This window comes from Phalacrocorax aristotelis, chromosome 6 (genome assembly GCF_949628215.1).
Source record: "Phalacrocorax aristotelis chromosome 6, bGulAri2.1, whole genome shotgun sequence".
NCBI lineage: Eukaryota > Metazoa > Chordata > Aves > Suliformes > Phalacrocoracidae > Phalacrocorax > Phalacrocorax aristotelis.
The window spans coordinates 12,772,077-12,796,601 of NC_134281.1; the positions used below are offsets into that span (position 1 = coordinate 12,772,077).

A 24,525-nucleotide genomic window follows, 5' to 3' on the forward strand; every position below is an offset into this window, starting at 1 on the left:
ATAATTTCTCCCCTTGCAAAGCACCACAATGCACAAACATGACATAGTCATACCTGCTGTTCCAAAAGGAAGTACAAGTAACCAGCAAACCAGTGACATTGGCTCTGCAAAATAAACACATGGCATTTTCTATCCTGCCTTTCAGTTAACAAGCAATCAGTGCTGCCCCCCAATCATCTTGTCTTCCTAACATTTTTGAGCACAAGACTGCTCCTGTTTTTGCCATGCAAAGAAATTATCTTGAAGGGTGGTTGCTATTTTTAGAATCTGAAGCACTGGAAACTACGCCACTCAGCTCCAAATCGTGAGCTCATATACCTAATGGAGCTGAAGATGTTCAATCACGCACTCACTTAACACACACTCTGTGTACTGTCAATTAGAAAGGTCATTTAAGGAGTTCTTAACCTGTCTCTTCATTTACTTGAATTACAACCTTGAGAACATAGTGCTGCAAACCCACAGAAAAGTGGTTTGCTTCATTAGATCCACTGTTTATTTTTAGTTATAACACTTGACCTTTCCTTCCTCTGCTGTTCCCACCTCTTCTAAGGCACATCCAGGAATTTTTTCCCTTGCCAATATTCAGGGAAGGCTTGGTAAGCACAAGATTTAAACATACAGGAATTCCAGATTAGAGCTAAAAAATTTGTTCTTCAGCTTTCTTCCAGTATTTGAGATGTGTTTAAGACAGGTAAACACTTCAAGTCTTTGTCAAAAGCCACTTCAAGGGGAATGGTGAGAATCCCAAGCTTTAAATAGGAAAAATTTAAGTACAGGAAAAAACTTTCGTGTTGCCTTCTGGCATTTCAAGGCTTATTACAGAATATTCAGCTACCCCTTTTCTCTTACTTGCCCCCACAATTCTTGCATAGGCCAACTAGTTACTTGTGTTACTCAAGACAAATTACAGTGCTCAAAATATAATTAAAATTCATGCTATGTGGAAAGCCATCTACTAATTTGATGATTAAATGTTTTCCATGTTTACAATCACTACCATCATAACCACTCCTAGACCTGGAAAGGATAAATTTCACCAATAAGTTAAAAAAAACCACCAACACACAGCTTTGCTGTTTATCCACTGTATCAAGAGCTACAGTCCAGATATAAATTCCATAGTTATCAGTGATACAGACAAAACACTGCTTCAGCCAAGAGCAGATTCAGTGAGCAACTGAGTATTTTCAACTGCAGCCTATAAAAGGTTCCTGGTATTACAACATGAATAAATATCAGAGTATTTTAAAGACACAGAACGCCCCTTCAGAATATGGCAAACAACATTTATGACAACAGAAATGTAAACACACCATTTTGCCTTTAATGCCACTGCTTGAGTGACTGTACTACTCAAACTCACTAACGATTTGGAGCAAATGAGCTTCAGGACAAGGAATCTCTTGTCAGCTAGAGGGGAGATCATTTTAGATCATTCTAAACCCAGTTAGACCTGCACTAGCTAAGTTTCCATCAAAGCAAGTTTGAAAACCAAAGACAAACATAAGCAGATATTTTTTTAAGCGCTACTTATGTAGCTTATCAAAGGCTCTCCCTGTAGTTTAAAATGTCTAATCTTGTCACTCAAGCAAACACATACAGACAAAGTGCTAGTGCCTACTACCTGTCTACTGAGGATCATTTAATCACGTTGTGTAAACTGATGTCTGTTTCTCAGTTCTTTTATCAAGCTCACAACCCAGCTGTTCCACACCTCATTGCACTGGATTCCCGTAAGCTTCCTGCCAGAGGGCAGACCAGCAGAAACTAGAAATTGCAACATAATGAAAGAGGCAAAAGTTGTATCAAAGCCTTTTCAGAGCTACATCACGAAATTCTCCCCACACTTGGCTATTATACTGGGCTTGCAATTTTAAAAAATTTATTTCCAGTTTTATAAGTAATGCATTACTAAGATACAAAAAGCTGGACAGGTGCTGGGCAAAAGAGGGCTTTTTGAGGATGAGAGACAATACAGCCCCAATACTTGTGAGAATTGACAACTTGAGCACTTAGGGTCACATAACAGCTGGACTCCAGGCACAAAATACTTAAGATACTTTAGAAAAGACTGAAGCAGGAAGCCTATGTATTTAACTCAGTCACAGACCAAACAAAAAATAATAGGAAAAACAATGTCAGACTCTACATTCACGGGTATTTAGTTGGCTGTTACAGGCTTTTACTTCTCAGATTCTACCTTTTTCTCTAACACCTAATGTCAAGCTTAAAATTTTGGCTTTTAACTATGTCTTCTTGTCATGGCCCCTTTTACTTTACATATGAGCCTACTGAAACACAAGCAACATGTTCACTTAAAATACTGCTCTTGCTATTAACTACTTATTGTATATTTTAACTGGAGAGTTTAAAGCTTAAAAGACTAACTGTATAGAGTGCTCAATGCTTATAAAGTATCACTTCGAGCTGACAGTCTGGGCAAGTTTGACATAAGGAACACATGCAATTTGTACACTGTACAGATATGCAAGTGGTAATTATTGATCAACTAACTTGAACATGCTAATCAAATCTGATTTTGAAATAAAACTATTAGTGCTAACTAACAGTAAATTCAGGAAGTTGTCATTTATTGACTTGATTTGTTTCCTCCTTCACTTTCTCTTTAACTTTGCTAAAAGACCAACCTGCCATTATCAGTTTCCCATAATATAAAACCTTCTCAATGCTTTATTGTTTACTAAGTTTCATTTCAGCTGTTTAGGTTTTATAAAATCTGTAACACATTACCTGCTGCTAGCTGTCCACCCTAATCTCTGTCTCTGACTTTTAAAAACAGCTCAGATGAATCTCTGGTTCATCCACTTCAACTGAAAGATTAAGGTCACTTCTGCTATGTAATACTATACAATTATGCATACTTTACTTCAAACTGTAACACCTGACCTATTAAGAGACAAACTTTCAGGCATGCAAGCCTTTGGCAGCGCCCCTCTCAAGGTCACTGCTGCAGAAGTGATAGCAAGTGGGTGGCTCCATCAAATATTTCTGAGAGACCAGAACAAGCAACTCCCCAGAGCTCTGGAATATACAGAAGTGGTATAAAATTGTTCTCTCAGTTTGAACAGAGAGAATTGTACACACTGAAATAGAAGCACGTTAGATTTCTTGAGCAAGCCCTAAGATGGAGAAAGCAAGTTTTCTTGCTGCATTTAAAAAGAATACAGCATGCACAGGCCTACAGAGGTTTTAGTATTGTATGTGATAAATATAACTGAAGCACAATAAAATCTCATGTATGTAACAAACCATGAGGTCAGACACCACAAAGTGTTGTATGTGTTTATTGAACTTCAAATTCCATGGTACATCATAGATTAAATAGTTAAAAACTGTTTACTATCATACAATGGTCAGAGTAGTCTTTCAAAACATCTTTCTGGACGAAACTAAGAGCACAGTTCCCCCAGACCAGAATGCTAGGGATGGAAGAAAGCTTCAGAGTACTGACTGTACACTACCCTACACAAAGCATGATAGCACACCAAGTCATTGTTCTCTGCTGCAACACATGCTTCAAAGAAATTCTATACGTTTACTACCATCATGGGCAGGCACCTACTATATTAGTGGGACAGATTACTCTCCGACCCTGCTGCTCCAAAGACTCCAATACTCCATGTAAGGGTACAGACTTACAGTTCTGAATTCTGTGATGTTTTACATTACAGAGCTGAAACCACATTTGAGACTATTAGCACTAAACAAACAGCAAGAGCGAACTGACAAGTTCTTGTATTTATGCTCTTCAACCCTGACACACAAGATGCCTACAACTGAAATTTTTATCTTAAAGACATGATGTCACCTGAGGTCAAACAACTGAATAACAGCAATGTCTTAGGTTACTTTGAAATTTTAGACTGGTTGAGGTGGTAGACTAGTGCTTGAACTGCACTGCTCAACATTGCATCTTATCTGTGCCATCTTGCCTCAACTGAATATACAATTAAGTAAAAAAATTCATCAAAAAAGAAATCAGTCAACTGTAAACTGTTGGCAAGAATAATTCAATTATATATTCGTCTTCTATTTCAAGCATTTGTACAAGACACTAGAACCTAGAAGCATTAGCTTTAATTTGTGCAACTTAAGAATTTCCTTCAGGAGGAGTTCAGTCACCTGACTGGACGAAGAAATGTCCCAACCTTGCATGGCATCCATCAGTCGTAGCTCACCTCACAGTAAGGTTCCGAGCCAGAACATCAAAAAAGCACAGTAATGCTGATTCCAAGCAAAGTCAGGATTTACAGTTCAATATTTCCCTGCTGTATTACTGTTTCCATTTGCAACACTATTTACGGAGGAAGCCTCACAAAGGCACCACTCCCAGCTGCAGTACTTACAGTGGAACTGATGCAAATGTTTATTTTGCTGCAAAACAGTTGGATGTATTATGGCTTCCACAGAACCAAGTGTGCACAACATGAAAACATGTAAAACAGCAGGTTTAACCTCAGCAGCCCCTTTGAGTGATGTCTTGTCCTGAAGATTTCGTAATATCCATTGTAGTGAACACCTGTAAGACACCAAGAGAACAGCTTATTTACTGTTGCTCCGTATCATCATCCACATGGCTATTGGTCTCCTCTTGTAAAGTAACAATGCTACATTTATTTGAAACGTTACAATTGAAAACAAGTTGCAGTGCACAATTAACACATTTTCTATCACATGTCAATATCTTATGGTTAGAAGTTAAGCAAATACTAAGTAAATCTCAAAGTACAATGTAGTGTTCTTTCCTTCTTTCCTTGCACCTAGGTAATCATCTTCAAAAGCAGGCTTGAATCAAGCTGTGCCCTCCCCCTCCCTTACCTCTCCACAAGTTGGATGGATACCAATTGTTTCATCAAGTAATTCTTTGGTGAGACCACATTTTATTGCAGCAGCAAAACCTTGGGTAACTTCACCAGCATTAGGTCCAAGAACATGAAATCCTATCACACGATTCTTTAAGACAGGTGAGAACAAAACAGGAGTCAATACTAGGTAAAGTTTAACAAAAGCTCTAGTATGTAACTTCCACTACACTAAAAATTATGTTACGCAAACAGATCTGTAGCAGAACCCTTAACAAAAAATTAACTACTCTGAAGAAAGTAGTTCTGCAGTTCTTTTCAGTCCATTACAGCAGAATGAAACAAGTTTTAAAATTAATGAGTTTTAAATCATTGCACAGCACTAATTCAAAGATAATGCATAAACCCAAACAGATTCTAGTCTTGTCAGCTGTTTTTATTATTTTATAGGTACCCGGTATGTTTTGTAAGTTCAGATTTAAATTTTTTTTTTCTACACTGAAATTAATTCAGATAGAGGACCTATTTATATTGTTTGTTAAAAATCTGATACTGAAAAGCTTCACTGGCCATTCCCTTCCTCCCCAAGAAATTAACAAGAAGGAAAAAGAAAACATTATAGGCTTGAATTCTGAGCAAGCTGACTCTGTAGTAAGATCTAGAGTGATGGCAGTAGGCTATAAAAACAAGTTAAAAATGGGTGTGGCTTGTTTCAATTTGGTTCATTAATTGGTTTATCAAGAGGGATACAAATAAGGTTTTAAAACGTTTTCCCAGGATGTTCCCATACCTTCAGAGATGCCCCAGCCCAGGTCTGGCCATGATTTGCAAGACAGCATACAAACTCCTCGTAATATAAGCCATTTAAATAAATTATTTACCTTACATTCTCCTCCAGCATGCCAGGAAAAAAACCTTTCACAAAGAAATCTAAATGAAGTCCCTGCTTCCATTGTGTTCTTTTAATTTGGATTATTTCCAATGAGGCTCCAATAAAAGCAGAACTTTGAGCCTTTCTGCAGTCTGAGAAAGGGTTAAGGGCTAATAAGGAAAAGAGTAAGCTTACTCCCTCTTAGCTTAAATGCCATGCTATTTCATCGTATCATTCCTTCTCTCCAAAGTAGTTTTAAAGACCAAAAATCATCCTTTGTCTGTTCTCGCAGATACTTTCGGGGAAAAATACTGGACAGCATTGGCACCTATTTGTTGCAATATCAAGAACCTACTGATCACTAGAAATTCCCATTTCTCATCATTGAGTTTTCTAGGACCAGCCACACGTTTTCCAAGTTCAGTATAAACATACAAAACTCTGCTTTTTGCAAAGGGCAAAAACCAGAAGATCCAGAAACCTAAAGCGAGAAACCAGATAGTACAGTTACTCAAGACCTACTTTGAAGAAAAACCTTGGCAAGTTTCTTCACAAGTCTATCCTTAAACTGGAACTCAGGATGAAGTTTCATAATGAATAAAGCTACCACTTGCTCAAACAGCCGTTATACCAAAAAAAACAAACCCAAAAGCAAACCAATCGGGTCTCTCCAAATTGATTAGACCTCTTAAAACAAGTACTTACGTTAACAAAACGGGTAGAGCTGGCCTCAGGCAGGCCAAATAAAAGATACTAGCCTCTTGGATGGTCTAAAAAGACATTTCAAGAATACACTCAGCATATCCATTCCAGTTTGCTACTTACGTTGTCATGTTTACTGCAGATAATCTTTGCATAACAAGTATTATTATCTCTGCCTGGGACTGTCCATTCAAGTGGCCAGAACAGACTGTGATAAACCTGGGAGGATGACAAGAAAAAGAGCATTAGAATTTAATTAATTCAGTCAGACACAATTCTAATTTTTGTCTTTACAAATAGGTGGTTTGACATTTAACCCACTAGATTTTCATAACATATACTAGACAAGACAGTGATTTTTGTTCCCCCTGGCCCAGGCAGTGCATCCTCCAAAGTCAGTAAAGAAAGACTTGACTCGAACCATGTACCCCTGATCTAAATACTCAGTTAAAACAGAAGCAGGTATAAGACACAGCATTTTGAGATTGTACTTTCAGAAAGAAAAGTGCTTTAGTAGTAAAAGATTAGGTTTAAACTTAGAGTAACTAGATATTATTCTGCAAAACAGCATCAGAAGCTAAATAATGCCAAGTGTATTTGAAAGATGTAAGGAGTTAAACACATGGCATGCAAAGAGTTTTAATGAAACTCTTCAGAGAAGTGCAGAAGCCAGGAATGACCACAAAACAGGGAAAATTATGCCTGATACTCCTATACCCATTACGAAAAGATCAGGAAGAAATTAATTCCCAATTGAAGTACAGTGAATAAGCAGAATAGTTCATCCCAGGAGTTTGGTATACTTCAGCAATAAGTCTTTAATTCACGACAAAATAAAACCCAAAAAAACCCAAATCAAAAACATCTACGATTTCACAACTTGAGTTTCACCTCCTGAATTCAAATGCTTCTTGGCAGCATGCAAATAGCTATGCAAAATTCTAGCATAATCAAGTCCACTCCTGGATTTCTGGGAGTCCAATACCTTGTTAGCCTGATGACAATGCTTCCATGATCAAAGACCTACTTAGCTCACCTTCTAGCCCTGTTTTAACACTATGCCTTGAGTGTAAAGCAGCAAAGCTCAAGACAAACATTCTCAAGCTCCAAGTTAAACGAGTCTTGAGTGCTCTCACCTCCAAGTTTTGCTTTCCGTATTCTTCTATGGCTCTTTCTTCAGCTAACCCACAGCTGCCATACTCTAAAGGAGTAAACACTGTTGTTGGTACATTGATATAGTCACACTGTAAGTAAAAAGAAAAATTTTATTTAGACTATGCAAGTTATATGTAGTATATAACAGGAAAAGTTGTATTAGCACTTTTTTTCTTTTACAAAAACATTTGCAGTTCCCACGGTCAAGTGGACAAATCAACTCATGTTTTATTGCAATTTTGAGGCAAAAAGCATAGAAATAAGTTGAATTCTTATAGCTTTACCTTTGTGGAACTGCCACCATAAAGCCTGCGGGCAAGCAGTTTCCCTGCTTGAATGGCAACTGGTGTGAGTTCAAGCTTTCCATCCAATATATCTCCAATAGCATAAACGTAAGGCACATTAGTTTGTTCTTCATCATTTACAGGTATCTTCCCATTCCTTTAAAGTAAACAGAGAAGAGAATAGAGTTCAGTATCATAACCTTCTTCAGAGCTCAGCAAAACACAGAGGGGAGAAGTCCTGCTACAAAGGTATTACTCTAATAACTGACCATATTTTATTAAACACGCTTATGCCTTTTTTACTTCAACTGCAAACTCTTCACAGCATCAATTATCTCTGACTCTGACATATGGCTGCAGTCAGTATTCAGTGGGACAGTTCTGACCTGAGCAACAGTGTGTGTCTGATGACAGTGAAGTTACTCTGATATCTTTGGACTTATGATCTTTTACTTGATTATTATACAGCTTGTAAAGTACGTTTTCCCCTATGGGGGAAAAAGAGCTGCAATATTATTCACATGTTTAAGTTGGCTTAGTAAGGTGTTAGCTGCTGTAACCTGATCTTATTTTTTCTTTGTATTGAACAACATAATCCTATCTCTTCCTTTGCACCACTTTTGCACAGACACCAGGGAAAAAACAAGAAAAAGAGCTGAATATGTAGGAAGCAAGTAGTTTGCTGCCTCTTTAGATCCCTAGATTAACTCATCACACAAGCTGAACATAACATTTAATTTAACAGAATATTAAACTGTCATTTCTAAGTAAATTAAACAAATATATTAAATCTGTTCCTTAAGCACAGTGGCCAACAAGTAGGTATTACCTCATTCAGAATAGTTCTTTTATGAAATATTTATTAAAGAAATTAGGTTAATGGACAACTGTACTCAAATCCAGGAAAGAATGTTTTTAAGGTTCATATAATTGTCAGGGATTAGAATGAGGATTTGAAAAAAAAAAGCATCATTAGGTATTGTTGAAGAGGTAAAACAAATCATCGCATCCAGTGGTTTAAAGGAGTTGAGCAATACTCACTTCTCATTGATTTTGACACCAATTGTCTCTAAACCAATATTTCTGGTACATGCATCACGACCAATGGCTATCAAAACCTAAAAAACCCAAAATTAAATACAATAATTTTATGCAAGAAAAGCATATCAGTGTAACACTTTGTTAATGTTTTGCTGTTTGCACATGGAGGAGCTTGAACTGTTATTTCTAAAAAAATAAAAAAGTAAAGCATAATTGAAGTGACTGTTCAAAAAATTTTTTGAGAGCCACAAACAGTTCAGGCTCCTCCATGTGCAAACAGCAAAACATTAACATCAGAACAAAAACAGAAGCAACAACACTGTTCACGTGAATTAAATTCCAGGCACAAAGTTTCACCCATTCTGCTGACAGCACTCAACTGAAGATTAATATTGAGATTTTTCATGTATTTTTTTTAAACCAGTAATTTATGTGAACAATTTTTCAAGCAAGACTTCCCTTTACTCTTTTCCTGAACAGCTTTTGAAGTATTAAAATACATTTTCATGTACTGATATGGCCAGTTATTTAAAATCCAGAAATAACTTACAGTGTTGTATTCTTCTTCAAAGATTTCTGGTCCCTCAGTAGACCTTGCTGTCACTTTCAGTCTTCCAGGCATGCCTTCCTCCAGCTGTTCAACCTGTATAAATATTTGTAAGCTTGGAATAACCTTACACAGCAGAGCTCACTTACATTGTAACTTCAAACCTTGACCTACTAATGTATCATTCAGCAGCAAAAAAAAGCTTAATCTCATAAAATATTTATTCGTGTGCAGAGCCAAAGCTTTCCCAGACAGCATGCATTCTATGTGTGCTGTTTAAAGTAATTTTTGTGTTGAGAGAAGAAACATAAAGAAAGCACTTGCCTGAACAGGTACAAACTTCCTGATGAACTTTATGCCGTGTGTTTCCATGTGAGCACCTACTTTTTCTGCCATTTCTTGGTCGAAGCCCCGAAGGAGTATGGAACGCACCATCACTGTGACATCTAGACCTAGACCAGCAAGAAATCCCGCACACTCTAGAGCCACATAGGAAGCACCCACAACTAGAGTTTTGCCAGGGCAGTAAGGCAGAGAGAAGAGGTCATCACTAAAAAGAAAAGAAGTGTAAGTTACAAGGTTCTTTCAACACGGACTTGTTTGTCTTTACAAACACTACAGCAGACAAAGTTCAGCCTATTATGCCTTTGCATCTCACCTTGTAATACAGTATTCTTTATCTCCAGGGATGCCCAGATATCTAGGCCTTTCTCCTGTTGCCAGGACAAAAGTCTCTGCTGTGTGATAGGTTACTTGTCCTTTTCTATTAGTTGCCTGTTTATATAGACACAGTTAAGGAAGTCTTTATCATAGGAACAGGTTTCAAGATAAAATTTAAAAAATTATGTAATCCTCCCCTCAAATATTGTGGATATGTTTAAGAATCAAGAATAAGCAGTTTCACACAAGAACTAATGCATTTAGGGAAGTCATACAGGTCATGTTCAAGTTATAAAAAGCCACAACAAATTAAGACCTCCCTGCCCCCCACTTCCAATAAAAGGCCAACACAATGTTAGTGACAGAATAACATCAGTTAGTTCCTAGGCTAATGTAGAAATTAAAAAAAAAAAAAAGTATCTGGTTACATGATTTCAGAGGGCTTAACACTGAAACTTAAATGAATTAGAACTAATTTGACCTCTAGAGGCCCTTGGTCTTGGGAAATTTCATCTTGCCAATGCATCTCTCAAAACCTGACCTTCATTCTTGCTCTTTAGTTATTTACCAACAGATGAAGGGAGACCTCCTCCCTACCAAGTCATCAGGTAATTCAAGTTGGAAAGGAGCTCAGGAGGTCATCTAGTCCAACCTCTTGCTGAAAGTCTTTCTGTTCTACTTCCTTATAGACTAAGGACACTTAAGTACCTGAACACTAGAACAGCTAGTAGATGATGTAATTTGTCTTTTCAGTGCTAGTCTCTCATTTTGAAAAACATGTAGTTCAGCCTTCATAAATTCATATTGAAGACAGACAATTACACCCACTGAACCAGTTGTCTTCAATATGCAGTTCTTAAGTTAACCTTGCTACAATGACTACTTACAGCAAGATTGCCAGCACATGTTTTGTCTTGCAAAACTGAGAGTTTAATTCCTATGCTGATACAGCATAGGGTTCTAGCAGTACTGTTATGCAAGTGCTTAATCCAAATTTAATTTCAATAGTTTTTATGTTTTAATACGAAGATTTTTTGAAAGTGGCAAAACAGTACAGCTAAAGCTTTTCTTCTTCCCCCCAACCCCCAGGCTGCTGACCTCAGTCACAAAGTTACCAACTGAGACCACCTTACTCTATTCATACAAGACCTAAGTTTACAGATATCCACATTACTCTTATATAACAGTTACTAGGTTTGCAAACACTGTGGCATGTACAGAAGTACAATAATAATTTGAATCAATAACTTATTTCACAAATGAGTGTTTAAGTTGGCAATGTCTGGATGAAGTCTCTTCCTTGCTGGATTTTAAAAGGCAGTTTTAGAGCATGAGTTCTCTCTCCCAACTAAATGTTTTAAATACAGTTAATACCTTAATTTTGTGCGGTTCAATGAATTCTCCATAAGAATTGAGGTATGTCACAGACTTCTCTCTTAAGGACACTCGATAGCCCCAGTTTAAAGAACCAATGTAGTTTTGAATTGCTTCTACCATAATCTCCCAGTTGTGTTTAACTGAAACAAGACATCAATTTCATATTTAAAGAAATCAAAGTGCAATGAACCCTTGAAGAAAAACTTAAATCTTATTTATTGTACATCATGCTAAGAAAACTTCATTATCATCAGTAATGGGGATACACATTAGACTTGTTCTACTATGTTAATATTTACCTGACTTGTTAAATCTGAAATAAGCTCATTCTAGAAGTTCTCATTTAAATCAGACAATATAGGGAAGAAAAGACAATTTGCTTTCAATCCTAATGGTTTCTATGACTCAAGAAGGAGGATGCCTTCTGATTCACTTAAAAACTACTGAACTCTGCCTCTAGTTTACCAAGTCCAAAGTACAAGAATGATCTTAAGCTCAGAGTCTCATCTGTACACTGTCTTGGTCTGTCCTCTGTGTTCTTACTAACCTTGTTCTTCATACTGCCACCCATATTTCCTTGAATCTTGGAGTGCCTGACCCAGAAGTGCTGCTTGATGCATTAGCTTCTTAGGAATGCAACCTACATTTACACATGTGCCACCAAGTCCTAAGATGGAAAAAACAATGTTATTACCTGCATGAACAGGATATTTATGCTTTTCCTGTCACATGCTTTGCATAATCACCTATATATCAGTTGGTGATGTTTTCCTATAGCCATACAAGTTAAGATGAAATTTCTCTTGTAAGAGACATTTTAAAAGCCAAGGAACACAAGTTTGCATTCAATTTAAGAGGTTACTTAACTCATTGAACCAAGAAGGGTACAGTGTGTTGTCTTAAACACAGCATCAGGATACTTACTCCAGAGTGCTTCAGATTTTAGTCAGATTGGCAGGTAAGCAAGGCAAAAAAACACAAGTTCCTAGACTTTAGTATCACCTATTATGTGGAATTTGAAATATGTATTTGTTTGAAATCTTAGCTATGAAAGCACATTCATACCACCACTTAATAAAACTTGACCAATGAAGTTCCATACTCATTCTCAACTGCCAATAGCACTAATAAGGTCAGACAGCAACTGTCTCTAATTAGGGAAAGGTGAGGCATGCATAGCCATATAGTCACACTGTTCTAGAGATAGCCTAGATCAGTTGTCCACAAAATCGAACTAGATGAACTAAAATGCAACATGAGATATCCAAACATGAGAATGTGAACACGCGCACACACAATATCCAGATACGATCCGAAAGTCAACAGCACTAGAACAACATTTGACAAAGAACCGAGAGTTAGCAATGCACAGAACGGGAATAACTGTCCAGAAAAACAGGCATGCCAGGAAAACAACTCCTTTGTTATCTGTGTTCAGAATTACAGGAATTCAGCCACAATTTCTAAGATTAGAAACCAAAATATCTAACAACTCAGTATGTATCACTGGCACTCAAGCATCATAAAATACAAGTTAACAGAAACTTACCCCATGACGTTCCAAGAGGCGTCGGAACAACATAATCTAAAACCATTACTTTCTTTCCCAAGGCAGCAGCTTCCTATAAAAGACAGAGACAAGTCAGCATTACTGAACTTTTGCCTGACCAGGAAAGCCTGTCCACTCATTTATTGTCATAATATACTTGGCACTAAGAGAAGGCTCTTGCTAGTTAGTCTCATTTCGATATATGGCTCTTCCAACTCCTTCACTAGACAAAAATTCAAATCCCTGAAAAACTGTTACTTTCTTCCAAAATTTAAATGGGTGCTTATGTTCAATGCTGCATCAGTATCATCCTACACTATCAAAAGCCATGATCTGAAGAGGGTACTAGATAGGCTTATCAGCCTATGATCCTCTTCTACCACACCCGAAGAAATATTTATGCTGTTAGCTCTCCTTTTCTCTCAGGAGGGAAGGACTGACTTGGCATATTCATGAATGAAAAAAAAGTGATGTTAATAAACTGGACATAGTTCCATGGAGAACCACCAAGATTCTCAGGGGGCTGGATCACATGCCCTATGAGAAGGGTGAGGGAACTTGACTCATTCAGCCTGGATTTGGAGGGGACCAAACAGCAACTGTCCAATACCTATGAGGAGGTCATTAATACAGCTGCACCAGGCTCTTCAAACTAGTGAGCAGTGGAGGGACAAATGACAATGGCCACAAGTTGAAACAAGAGAGTTTCAGCTGTAATAAGGAACTTTCACACCATGAGGACACTCAAGCAGTGAAGCATGAAAGGCTGTGCCATCTCCACCCCTGGCTATCTTCAAGACCCAAATGGATGAGGCCCTGCATAATCTTGTTTGACCTCACAGTTGACCCTGCTTGGAACAGGAGCTTAGACTAGACATCCTCCTAAAGTCCATTCCAACCTGAATAATCCTATGATACTCTATCCAAGGAATTACCAGGCACTTGATTGAAGCTACCACCCATTGTTTGATCTTCCAAAGGCTTGGATCAAATCTTTAAGTGCCTCAAATCTGCTTAAGAACTCCTGCACACTTACTGCAGTCCTGGCTTAAACAAGGTTTAGAATTACCCAGCTGCCACATATGCTGTGAATAGCTGCTCTCTCCCACTCTGAACGCTTTGGTAATTGTCACCAAGTTTATAACTGATGTCCCAGAAGGCAACGTGAGGAAAGATCTGGAGCATTCTGAAAATGCCCAGTTGGCCAACTGAATTCAGTTGTCACCTTTGCTGCCTGCCTTATATTTACCTAGTCAAAGTAGCATGCTTAACTGTATTGCTGTACAGCAATCATCAAGGCTGTCAAGAATAACTTCACCATCCACAAAACAAACTGACAGTTAGGATACCTGGATGAGCGGTAGGAAGTGTGTGTTCAAATCCCTCAGGTAGAAGAGAAAACTGAATCCACACTTCGGGTCCTGAGGCACTCTGAACAACAACTAATTCATAATAGAGGTTTGTGCACCCCTCACACATTTCTGAAAAAGCAGCTAGAAAGAGAACTAAAGAGTGAAGCAGTTCCTTGAGAGAACAGCTGAAAGCACTTCATTTTAGATGACTGGCAACCCTGAATCCTAAACTATCAAAATTACTTCAACAGTAGCCTTTAAGTTTTCCAGATTAGTGTTTGGAAGTGTTAAAGTGCCCGTGTACTACAAATAAGGAGAAGATGTTTGAAAAACTTTTGATTCCACCCTCAGCCAGGAACCTAAAACCTATTATTAGGATCAAGGCCTAACTAGGCATTGGCTAGAAACTAGTCCACAGAGACCATGATCTCCTGAGTGAGCACATTACTAGACCACTACTGATTCATTAACAAGTTGAACAATAATAATCATCAAAATATAGACTGTTTCATATTATTGCTATTAATAGAGACTAACTTTTGAAGAAGTGTCATATACAACCTGTTCCTTAATGCAATTTTCACATCATACCTTGGAACACGCAAGTCCACCTGAGCCACCACCAATAATAATGAGGTCATAATCATAGGGTTCTGCATATTTGCTATCCCCAAGAAGTTTCTGCAGTGAACCATCATGATAAGCCTGGGGTGGGGGGGAAGAAAAAAAAAAAAATCAAATGCCACACACATTTCTGAGCAAACACAAACTGAATAATGTTGCCTTCTCTGACCTAGATCACCCAGTCTAATACATCACACAAAATTTAGTTATGATTAAACAGCAAATTCCCTCAGTAGTCTTGTCTACTTCCAGCTGATTTTTAAAGAAAAGTTACCTGGTAAGTTGAATCACAGCCCCCTATGTGAGTTCCATTCACAAATACATTAGGCACTGTCCTCTGATTAGTTAGCTCTGCTAACACTTGCTGAATACTGGGTCCATCAGCTAAGAAAAAGAGAAACAGGTACATTATAGAACCATGTTCAAGAAATGAGCTTTTAAAAAAACCTGAAGTATTACAGGCTTGGACTGCAATATACTGTAGGCCTACCAAGAAAACAATTCTATTATAAGCGTCACATTTGTAGACTTCCTGAACATAATTAAGTCTTCAGAAATTACTTCTCAAAAAACCATGCTTAAATACCAAGGATAAATTGGTGTTTCAAGCCATAATTCTACAGAATGGAGTAAAGTTGAAGGAATAGAGTTTGGTCCCTGAATTTCCTGGATTCTTAAAGTCTCTTCCTGACAGTGTCACACTTGGTACTACACGAAAATTCTTTTCCAGATATCACAGAAGATCATACAGACAGCTTTTCTTCCATAAGAATTGCCTGGTTTTGGAGTATGTTCTGCATAAGTGCACCTAGTTTTGCCCAACAGCTTTGTATTATGAGAATATAGGGATGGGAAGAATGAATATACTCTTCTAATTACCCTAAAGCTACCTTCAGACTTTTTCTACCCAGACTGTCGTAAACCTTCCAGTTTTAAGGTTGTCATTGCCTGACCTGACCTGTCATGTGAATCATCAGCACCTACACACAGGCTCAATTTGGATCTCTGCAGTTTTCCAGCAGTAAATGTGGGAATGAGAATTTATAGTAATCACTGACTAAAATCTTTTTACTTTAAGACCATATCTATTTAGTATCAGTAATCAGAGCAATTGCAAGGGAGATACATTATTAATTAGGAGTAATTCCAGAGAAATTAAGACTGTGCATTGTACTTTGCGTATCTTGGGCTGTAATTGGTTCACAGTATCACAACTTTAATAAAAAGTAAAATTAAGTAAGAAGAGATGCTATGGATCAATAAATAAGTACATTTTTTCCAAGCACTGCTTCAGCAAAAACACTTCAAAAAAGCATTAGAACTTTAAAAAAAAAAACAAAAAAGGGAAACCAAGTTTTGTACAGAAAACACTGATATGCACAATCAATAGCTTATCAAGAGTACAATTAAGAGTTTACCAAGAATAATGTTAGAAACTACTTTTCTTAAAACTACATTAAAAACTACATGCATTATGGACATATATGCATAAGGCACTACACATACTAAAAACTAAAGCAGCTTGGGCTTTAAAAAAAAAAACCACCCTCAAACCAGCAGCAACCAAGGTTCTGGAATTTACCCTTCCTTCCAATGACTCAGCAACTTTTCCTAGGAAGGTCACCCATATAACAAGTCAAACATTAACAGTTCATCTAAAGCCACAAAAGAACCTGAGGTAGGAGAAAAATACCACAGGCTTTTCCCGAAAAGACAGAACTCCTCAGAGAGAAATCACATCTCACATCTTCTATCAGTTGATGATTTGTACAGAGTCAAAGCCTTCAGTTATACTGAAACCATATCCTGTATTAAAATATACATTGAAGCCTAATTGATTTTATCTCTGAATATATTAAGATCAATTTCAATCATTTTATATATCCTCCAATTAGTACAAGACAGGTTAGAGTCATGCACAGCCACCCAGTTTTAGTTACAATAAGCAGCATGTGATAGATTTTCTTTCTTCTACTTACCAGTTACATCAAGTTCCAAAGCGTAGTACTCCACACGCATAGAGCGGAAGAGTTCTTTCACCTACAACAGAAACAATACCAGTGCAAAACTTTCACAAGGTCAGGGTAAAACTTGATTTTTGGACATACAGAGGTAACTTAAGTCTCAGTTATGCTTTGAGGGCCTAGGTCTACACGCCTTTGGTAAAGTTTGGCACTACTACTATGTTTTGCATGTTCCTCAGTTAAAGCCAGGCTACTTAACAGCATTCAGAATAAGCATCCTACATCACAACACTTCCAAGTTTCATTACCTTAAGAAAAAGTTTCTATATACAATTTGCTTAGCTGCAGACTTCTCCATCCCTGACAGACACCAAAAGCCATGAGAATAACTGCCATATGGAAAAACATCAAGACAAGAGATAAAGTAGCAGCCAGATTCCTTGATAGTACTAAAGAAAGAAAGAAAAACTGAGTAGAGAATAACATGCAAAACAAAACACTGCCAAATAAATGCAAAAAAGAAAAAAGCATCATAAAAAGCTGCAGAAAGGGTAATACTCTCCAAGTGTACTCAGCACTGGGACAGCTCATGCCTACCAGCCCTGCGTTCACTTTTGCTTGCTGTACTTCACAAACATTTTAGAACAAGCAGAGAAAAACCTACTGTAAGGAGTCAATGCACTGGGTTTAACATACAGAAAAGATGGAGAAAAAATAACTGTGTCTAAATAAATTATTGACAATCTCAGGAAGAGAAGTGGTGGTGAGAACTAATGGTCTTGACCCACATCAAGAGATTTGAGATTAGACTTCCAGGAAAACTTTTCCTAATAGCAAGACATTGGAACATACATAGTGTCTAGGTAGATGACAATCTTCATCAGTGAGTGGCTTCAAAGTACATTTCAAAAGTGTTTCTAACTACCACTTCTCCTACCATAAGCTAGGGGACAAGACTAGATGATCTCATTTTTTTTTTCCAGCTGAGTTTTGGTTTGCTGTTTAACAGCATCTGTCTTAACCTCAGGAATCAGGCAGGAGTGGTTCTAACTTGTTTGCTATTGTTTTACTAAATCAGTCATCTCGCTTGTGAAATACTGAGACAGTTAATACCAGAATGTAACAGTTACATTTTTTTAATCTTTTAAATTCCTATTCTTCTCCATTAACCAGGAGAAGCATTCTAAAGATGCCCGGTCATTAAAAGGCTACTTTTCTCCTGCATTGCCACAAATAAACTCGGATACAGTATCACTGGAACATGTCCCAGAAACATGTTTCATGCATCCAGAAGTCAAGAATAAATTAAAACGGGGTGGGGGAGAGAAAAAAAAAAAGAAAAAGAGAGAGAACTCTATATACAAGCCTAGTCTTTAAAAAACAAAACCAAAAACAAACCAAAAACCAACCCAACCATCCTAATGACAACTCAGTGGAGATTCTCCCCAGCCTAGACAGAGTTCTGGGTGTTTTTCTAACATCAGCTCTGGACAGAGAGTGTATCATTACCAGATTCAAATCAAACAGCATTTCAGAACTGAGTTTTTTTCTTATGGTAACACCTATTTGTAAAACTGGCAGTAATGAAATTGTGAACAGACCTTCCAGTTGGACAACAACATACCTCACAACACAGGAGGCAGTATTACTTCTGGCAGTATCTACTCCTTTGAAATACATTTTGCAGACTTACTGTAAATAGCTATTGTAAAGCAATGGGTAAAATATCTGCTTTTAATCACAACTGTCTTGATGTGAAAACAGCTCAAGCAAGAAGCACTAAATATCTGTGTGATGGATCCACTTGCCAGCATGGAATCTGAACAATGAAGCACACCAGGTTGCTGCCAATTCAGAAGAAAGCTTTTACAACCAGCTTTCTGAATAACCTCAAATTTATTGACAGCACTTTACTAAGAGTAAGTTGAGTCACATCTAATAAGCTTAAAGATGTCAAATACATGATGAGTAAGATGTTTTTAACATTGCTGTGATCCGTGCTGCTACTATGTCAAAGTCTGAGTATTCCAGTGCTTTCTACTGGAGTTTCAGCTTTTTGCAGAAAATATAAAGCTTTTGCATTCTGTACCAACTACGTGGCAAGTTTCTTACCACATCATGGATCAGTTGTACAAAAATAAGCTCTGCTTGTATAACTGATTATATTAGGTCTATAATTTTAGAACAATGTAAGTTGCAAGGGACCTTTGGAGGCCATCTGATCCAACTCCCTGCTCAAAGCAGAGCCAAATGTGACCTTTGATCAAGTTGCTCAGACACTGTCCGCTCCAGTTCTGAACATCTACAAGGATGGAGGTACCATAACATCTTTAGGCTGTTCCAATGTTTGACCACTCTCACTGTCAAGAATTTCCATTTTACCTCATTGGAGTATCTCTTGTTGCAACTTTTATTTAATAGTCCTTGTCCTTCCACTCTGCAACTCTGAGAACAGAGTCTGGTTGTCTTCCCACTTGATAGCTGCAGACAGCAACTAAAATCTCTCCTCAGCCTTCACAAGGCTGAACAACCTGACCTCCTTCACAGATCCTGTGCTCCAGTCCTCTAACTGTCTAGGTGGCCCTACAAACTTTTGTCCTAAACTCACCATTACCTTCAGGCTTGCTTACTGGAATGACTATGGCTATGGACTGAACGAGGGGGAAACAGCAGTCCAACTGTTCCAGACCTCACATTCTGCAACTGCTGTTACAAAGCCCAAGCTGAATGCCATGTAAGATCTAAAAAGCAAAGCTTAAAGGGATTGCTAGTATGAAGTGGTAAGCTAAGAATCTGGAGCTAAGTCACAAAATTAGCTACTTGGCTGCTGTTCCAGTTTGTAGCAAAGCAGCAGAGTAACAGGCAAGTTTTCATTAGTGTTTTTTTTTTTTTTGTTAGTAGAACAAGAAAGGATTGCACTGAAGAAAGGGCAGATTTAAGACAATGCATTTAGGTAACCTTTATTCTCTACTGAAGATATGGAGTAGAAGAAAAAAAATCAGACAAGTGTCAGCATCCTAATTAGGGGAAGCTATTGCACTTTATACTTATGAATAGATCATGCTTGTGTTGTGCTAATGAAACAAAAAGAAAAGTAACAAGTATATGATCAGAGTTATGACATCTTCAATACAGGCAAGAGATAATAGATTATTTCAGTTTCGAAAAGAAAATGATTAGGAGTAGAAAGATAACATACACTAATCATGAGTAATATCTAGATAAGGTGAACAGGAAATGATATCTGAGAAACACTCACTGGTACAAACAGCAATTGAATCCACCAGAAAACTATTTTGAAATTAAGAGGAAGTAAACCTCCATACAATACATAAACCAGAGAACTTGCTGCCACCTGGCATTGTATTAGGCTAAATGATGGAAGAAAGATCTACTGAAAACTTAATAAAACTAATACAAACCCAGGTCAAGAAATTCCTGAGCCACACACTGCTGGGAACTTCAGCAGCATACTGGGAAATTTCCTTCCTTATACCCCAATGCTAAAAATGTAATTTCTCCAACAAGTGTCTGGGATGCATGGTCACCGATACATTTACTTATCTTCCCTTCTGACCAACACAATAGCCTCGTTTACCTACTAAACCCTTCCAGGTTTCTCAAAGAGAGACACTAGAAAAATTTCCAGAGATTACTAAGCAGTAGATAATTTCTCTGAAACTGAAAAATTGGTGTAACTCTTTAGAAAACTCTTCCTGAAAATGCTTTCTGTCACTAGGGTAGCAAAGCATATTTGAAATAAGCTTCATACAGTAAAGTTCAGTAATAATGGTATGCCCTATATCTGCTGTTTCACATATCAGCTAACATTCTATAATAGCTACAGCTGAATTGGCCAGAACCCCCTGTGGACACAGAACGTAATTGGTAATAGCATAACATATAGCTAGAATAACCAGCAACTTCTATACAACCCCAGCTGTTGCTCTTAAAAATAATTTCAACATATGACAGTGTTCAGACTTGACAATTTTTCATGCTAAAAAACTATGTGTTCTTTATGCATTTCTATTTTACTTTACATTAATCTTTTCAGGGTGGGAAGAAAGTAAAGAACAGTCAAGATGAGTTATGACAAGGAAGTCATTCTACCACCACCCTCTCCACTACTCCCTTGCTACAGCAATTGAACAATAAATTGCATTTGCAGAAAAAGAACTGCACAATTGCCTAGTCATACTACTAGCTAAACTGAACAGAACTAACTACTTAATTTAGATAATTTATTTGCAGTGCTTTCTGAAGAAAAGCACAATCTTAATTTTCTTCCAGCATGGTTACATCATTTTGAAATAAAGAATTCTTCCCACTCCTCAAATTAGGTCCTTTTAGAGCATGAGTGTTCTCTGCACTAGTGCTAAACGTCATCAGTTTTTCAATTAATCCTACACCAAAAGCACATTGCTAACAACTCCCACAGTAAAAGACGGACACAGTGAACACTATTCATATCTGTCTGTCTTTAAGAACTCAAAACTATGTGATTACAGGCTAAGTACCCAAGCTGTAACTACACTTTCAAATTATATCCACTTCATTAATTCTACAGACTCGATCAGCTATAGCAGAAGTGCTGCATTACCCATTGCTCTCCCATTCCTTTCACTATTTTGTAAGTCTTCGGTGGGAGGGGTTGCTAATACTCATACTACTGCAGACAATTCTCTGTTCTAATCACTTGATATCTAATGTGTGGCTTCCTTCTCTCATAAGCTTCCTTCTTTAAATTGTTCCTCTGCAATATATACCTCTTCTACATGTTTTCTTCATTAAATCATCTTTCTCTTCTGTTCCAAACAGGAAAGTAAGCCAAGGAAATCTGCCTACCAGAGCAACCAGCTCTTCCTCCCATATCTCCCAAGTTTATCACCTGTTAATTCACAAAGATTTATACAGAGCCTTTCAACTCTCCCTCCTAGAAAGGGCCATGAGAGAGGACCCTCCTACTCACGATATTCATTCTTCCCCTTTCCAAGACAATAGAGATAATATTCCTCATATCTGATTGTTTTCCTGAAGCAAGTAACCCTGCCTAATGGAGAAGCTCTGAACAAATGCAGGAAAGAACATTAATCTGGAATTCAATAACTGGACTACAATCAAGTCTATTTTTTCCCCTTAAGCTCCTTGCATTAGCCTAGACCCATTGCAATACCAGAAAACAGATGAAGGAAAAGGTTGCAAGGTTTAAAAAGTTACTGTGCCTTTGTATGCTCTCAAAAACACTGGACTGAGTGCCATGCATATCATCACTTGAGCTATCACAATCACTAAAAGCACACAAAGCAATATAGGAAGGCACAACTAGGTATTTCTCAATGGACAGCACTGAAGCCCTCAACAAAAGGATTTCTCCTCAACAGAAGATAACTTTTTTGTCAACCAGACTAGACTTGAGCAAGACTCCAATGCTCCATTTGCTAAAACTTCCATTGATTAAGTTGATAAGCAAGAAAATATTTGAACGATTTGAGCTGCATACCACACTATACTATCTTTCTGCCAAAACATTCTTGGAGAGAAGGCATTAGTTTTGTCTATCCTCTCATACACAGAGGTTTCCTTTCCCAAAACCTCAATTAAGCTGCAAGTGAGATAGGATATATTCATTTCAGTTTTCTACAATAGGGTCATAGTATCTCCTCCCTCACAAGAGCTACTGGAATTAAACCTAACCTACACGTGGGAGTGCAGCTTCTGAGTGTTTCCCTGGTTATCAATTACACTGAGGAACACTGAGACTCAGTCCCACAGTTCCAATGAAGTTTTTCCACCATAGCCACATCAAACATGGCATTATAAGGTTTAACTAACATTTCATAACATGCTTTTTGCAAACATCCAAGAATCACAATGCCTACAAACACCCAGATTCCATGTGGGCTACCACTATAGTGTGTGTGTGTGTATCATAAAATTCTAATGACAATCCTGTTTTTCTTTAATGACTCTGGGTCACTAGTTACAGCTACCTTGTGATATTGACACAAAACCAGGGCTAGACAGATATATTTCTCTAAATACCACAATAACTTTTTTGGGTTTTTTCTAAGCACACATTATGGCTAGCATTTAGAACTGACACTCGTGCTGTAGAATCAACTTTCTCCCTCAAGTTTCAAAAGCAGCCGAAACTTAGCTTACCCCTCCCCAGGGATGCAACCTTGTCTAAGCTGAACCCCAATGCCGTGCTCAAACTTTCAGTAAGAAAACAACGCAACCAGCACCCTGACCTTCAAGTAACAGATACAAAAGCTGCTTAGCTGAGGAACAAGCACATAGTGCGTAACTTCCCACGCATTTCTCTACCACTTCACTAACGTGGCAAAGGGAAAGAACTACCAAGGATGCCAGTTACGAACTTTACCTCGTTTCAAGCCCAACAATGGGGTTTCCAAGGGGTGGCACCTGGTGCTTAGGCGGGCTGCCGGCCGTGCGACCGGGCCCCTCCAGGCAGATGCCCCTCGCCTCGCACGGGGGCCTCGCCAGGCCCGCCTCCTCCTCACGGCGAGACCCCTCCCGCCCGGCGCTCGCCAGGAGGGCGAGAGGAGGAACACGGCTCCCGGAGACCCCGTTCCAGCGGCCGCCGGCCGGGGGCGGGGGCCCGCAGGGGAGCGCGCCGAGGCGACCGCCACCACCTCACCTTATTGCAGTAGGGGCAATAGCTCTTGCTGAAGATCATGACGCGGTGGGAGGCGATGAGGGTCCGCACGCGGAGCTTCAGGCCGTCCCAGTCCGGGAGCGAGGTCTGGCCCGGCGGCGGCATGGCGCGGAGCGAACGGTACAAACACCCGCCGCGCGCGCACCCGACCCACGGAACAGCGGCAGCGCGCGCCCGACGCCCGCACTGACCCTCAACCTCACCCCGCCCCTTCCGGAGCCGGGCCGACCCATCCTTAGGGAAGGGGGAGGAATATGCCAAAGAGAGATTCCTGCTCCTTCTTTCCGCCACACGCGCTATGACGCATTGTAAAATAATAAAAATAGCCTTTTATTATGGGTAGAAGCGCTACTATTTACCTAAAGGTGATGTATATAGGCACGAAATTGCAGTTTTTTAAGCCACCCCTCCCCTCCGAGAGGAGGTGTGGATTAACCCTAGGGAGGGAGGCGGAGAGAGCATGCGCAGGGGGCGCGGCGCGGACTGGCGGCGGGAGGCGCCTGGTGGCTTGGGTTCCTCATGGCGCCGTCCCTTCCCTGGCTGCCCCCAGCCACCGCGATCACGCGGCGCCTTCAGAGGCTGGGGGGAGGGGGAGAGGAGGCAAAATGTTCCGCCGGGGAGCGACGGGAAGGGACAGACGGGAACCGGGGCTGGCTCAGGCTCAGGGGTCACCGGCCTTTCCCCGCCTCCCGCCCTCCCCTCACGTACCGGCCGACCCCGAGGTGGCAGTGATCCCGGCGTGGAACAAATGCCCGGTTTCGTCCCGCCCTCGGTGCCCAATAAATTAGGACGAAGTCTAGAGGGAAGCAGTCTTACAGGGGATAACAGCTTTTCCCCATTCGCCTTCACCTGCTGCTTGGGTCTCTTAAGGACAAGGAGGAGAATAGGGGT

The 24,525-nt window shown here is 39.1% G+C and overlaps 2 protein-coding genes across 2 annotated transcripts in view; both read right to left on the minus strand.

Annotated features, from left to right (window-relative positions):
- TMEM43 (transmembrane protein 43) overlaps window positions 1-4,830 on the minus strand; it is a 494,721-nt gene extending 489,891 nt beyond the window's left edge. Inside the window, exon 1 of the mRNA XM_075095985.1 lies at window positions 4,825-4,830. The gene's annotated coding sequence lies outside the window, so the exon portion shown is untranslated. The remainder of the gene's footprint in view (window positions 1-4,824) is intronic.
- TXNRD3 (thioredoxin reductase 3) lies at window positions 3,294-23,840 on the minus strand. The gene is made up of 16 exons (XM_075095983.1): window positions 23,617-23,840; window positions 16,968-17,028; window positions 15,263-15,372; window positions 14,956-15,069; window positions 13,013-13,085; window positions 12,011-12,130; window positions 11,461-11,603; window positions 10,085-10,200; window positions 9,751-9,976; window positions 9,430-9,522; window positions 8,880-8,956; window positions 7,839-7,995; window positions 7,536-7,643; window positions 6,523-6,618; window positions 4,843-4,977; window positions 3,294-4,543 (listed from the first exon to the last, which is right to left on the minus strand). The coding sequence occupies exons 1-16, from the start codon at window positions 23,737-23,739 to the stop codon at window positions 4,481-4,483; spliced, it is 1,815 nt and encodes a 604-aa protein (XP_074952084.1). The 5' UTR covers window positions 23,740-23,840; the 3' UTR covers window positions 3,294-4,480.
- Between the last annotated feature and the right edge of the window lie 685 nt (window positions 23,841-24,525).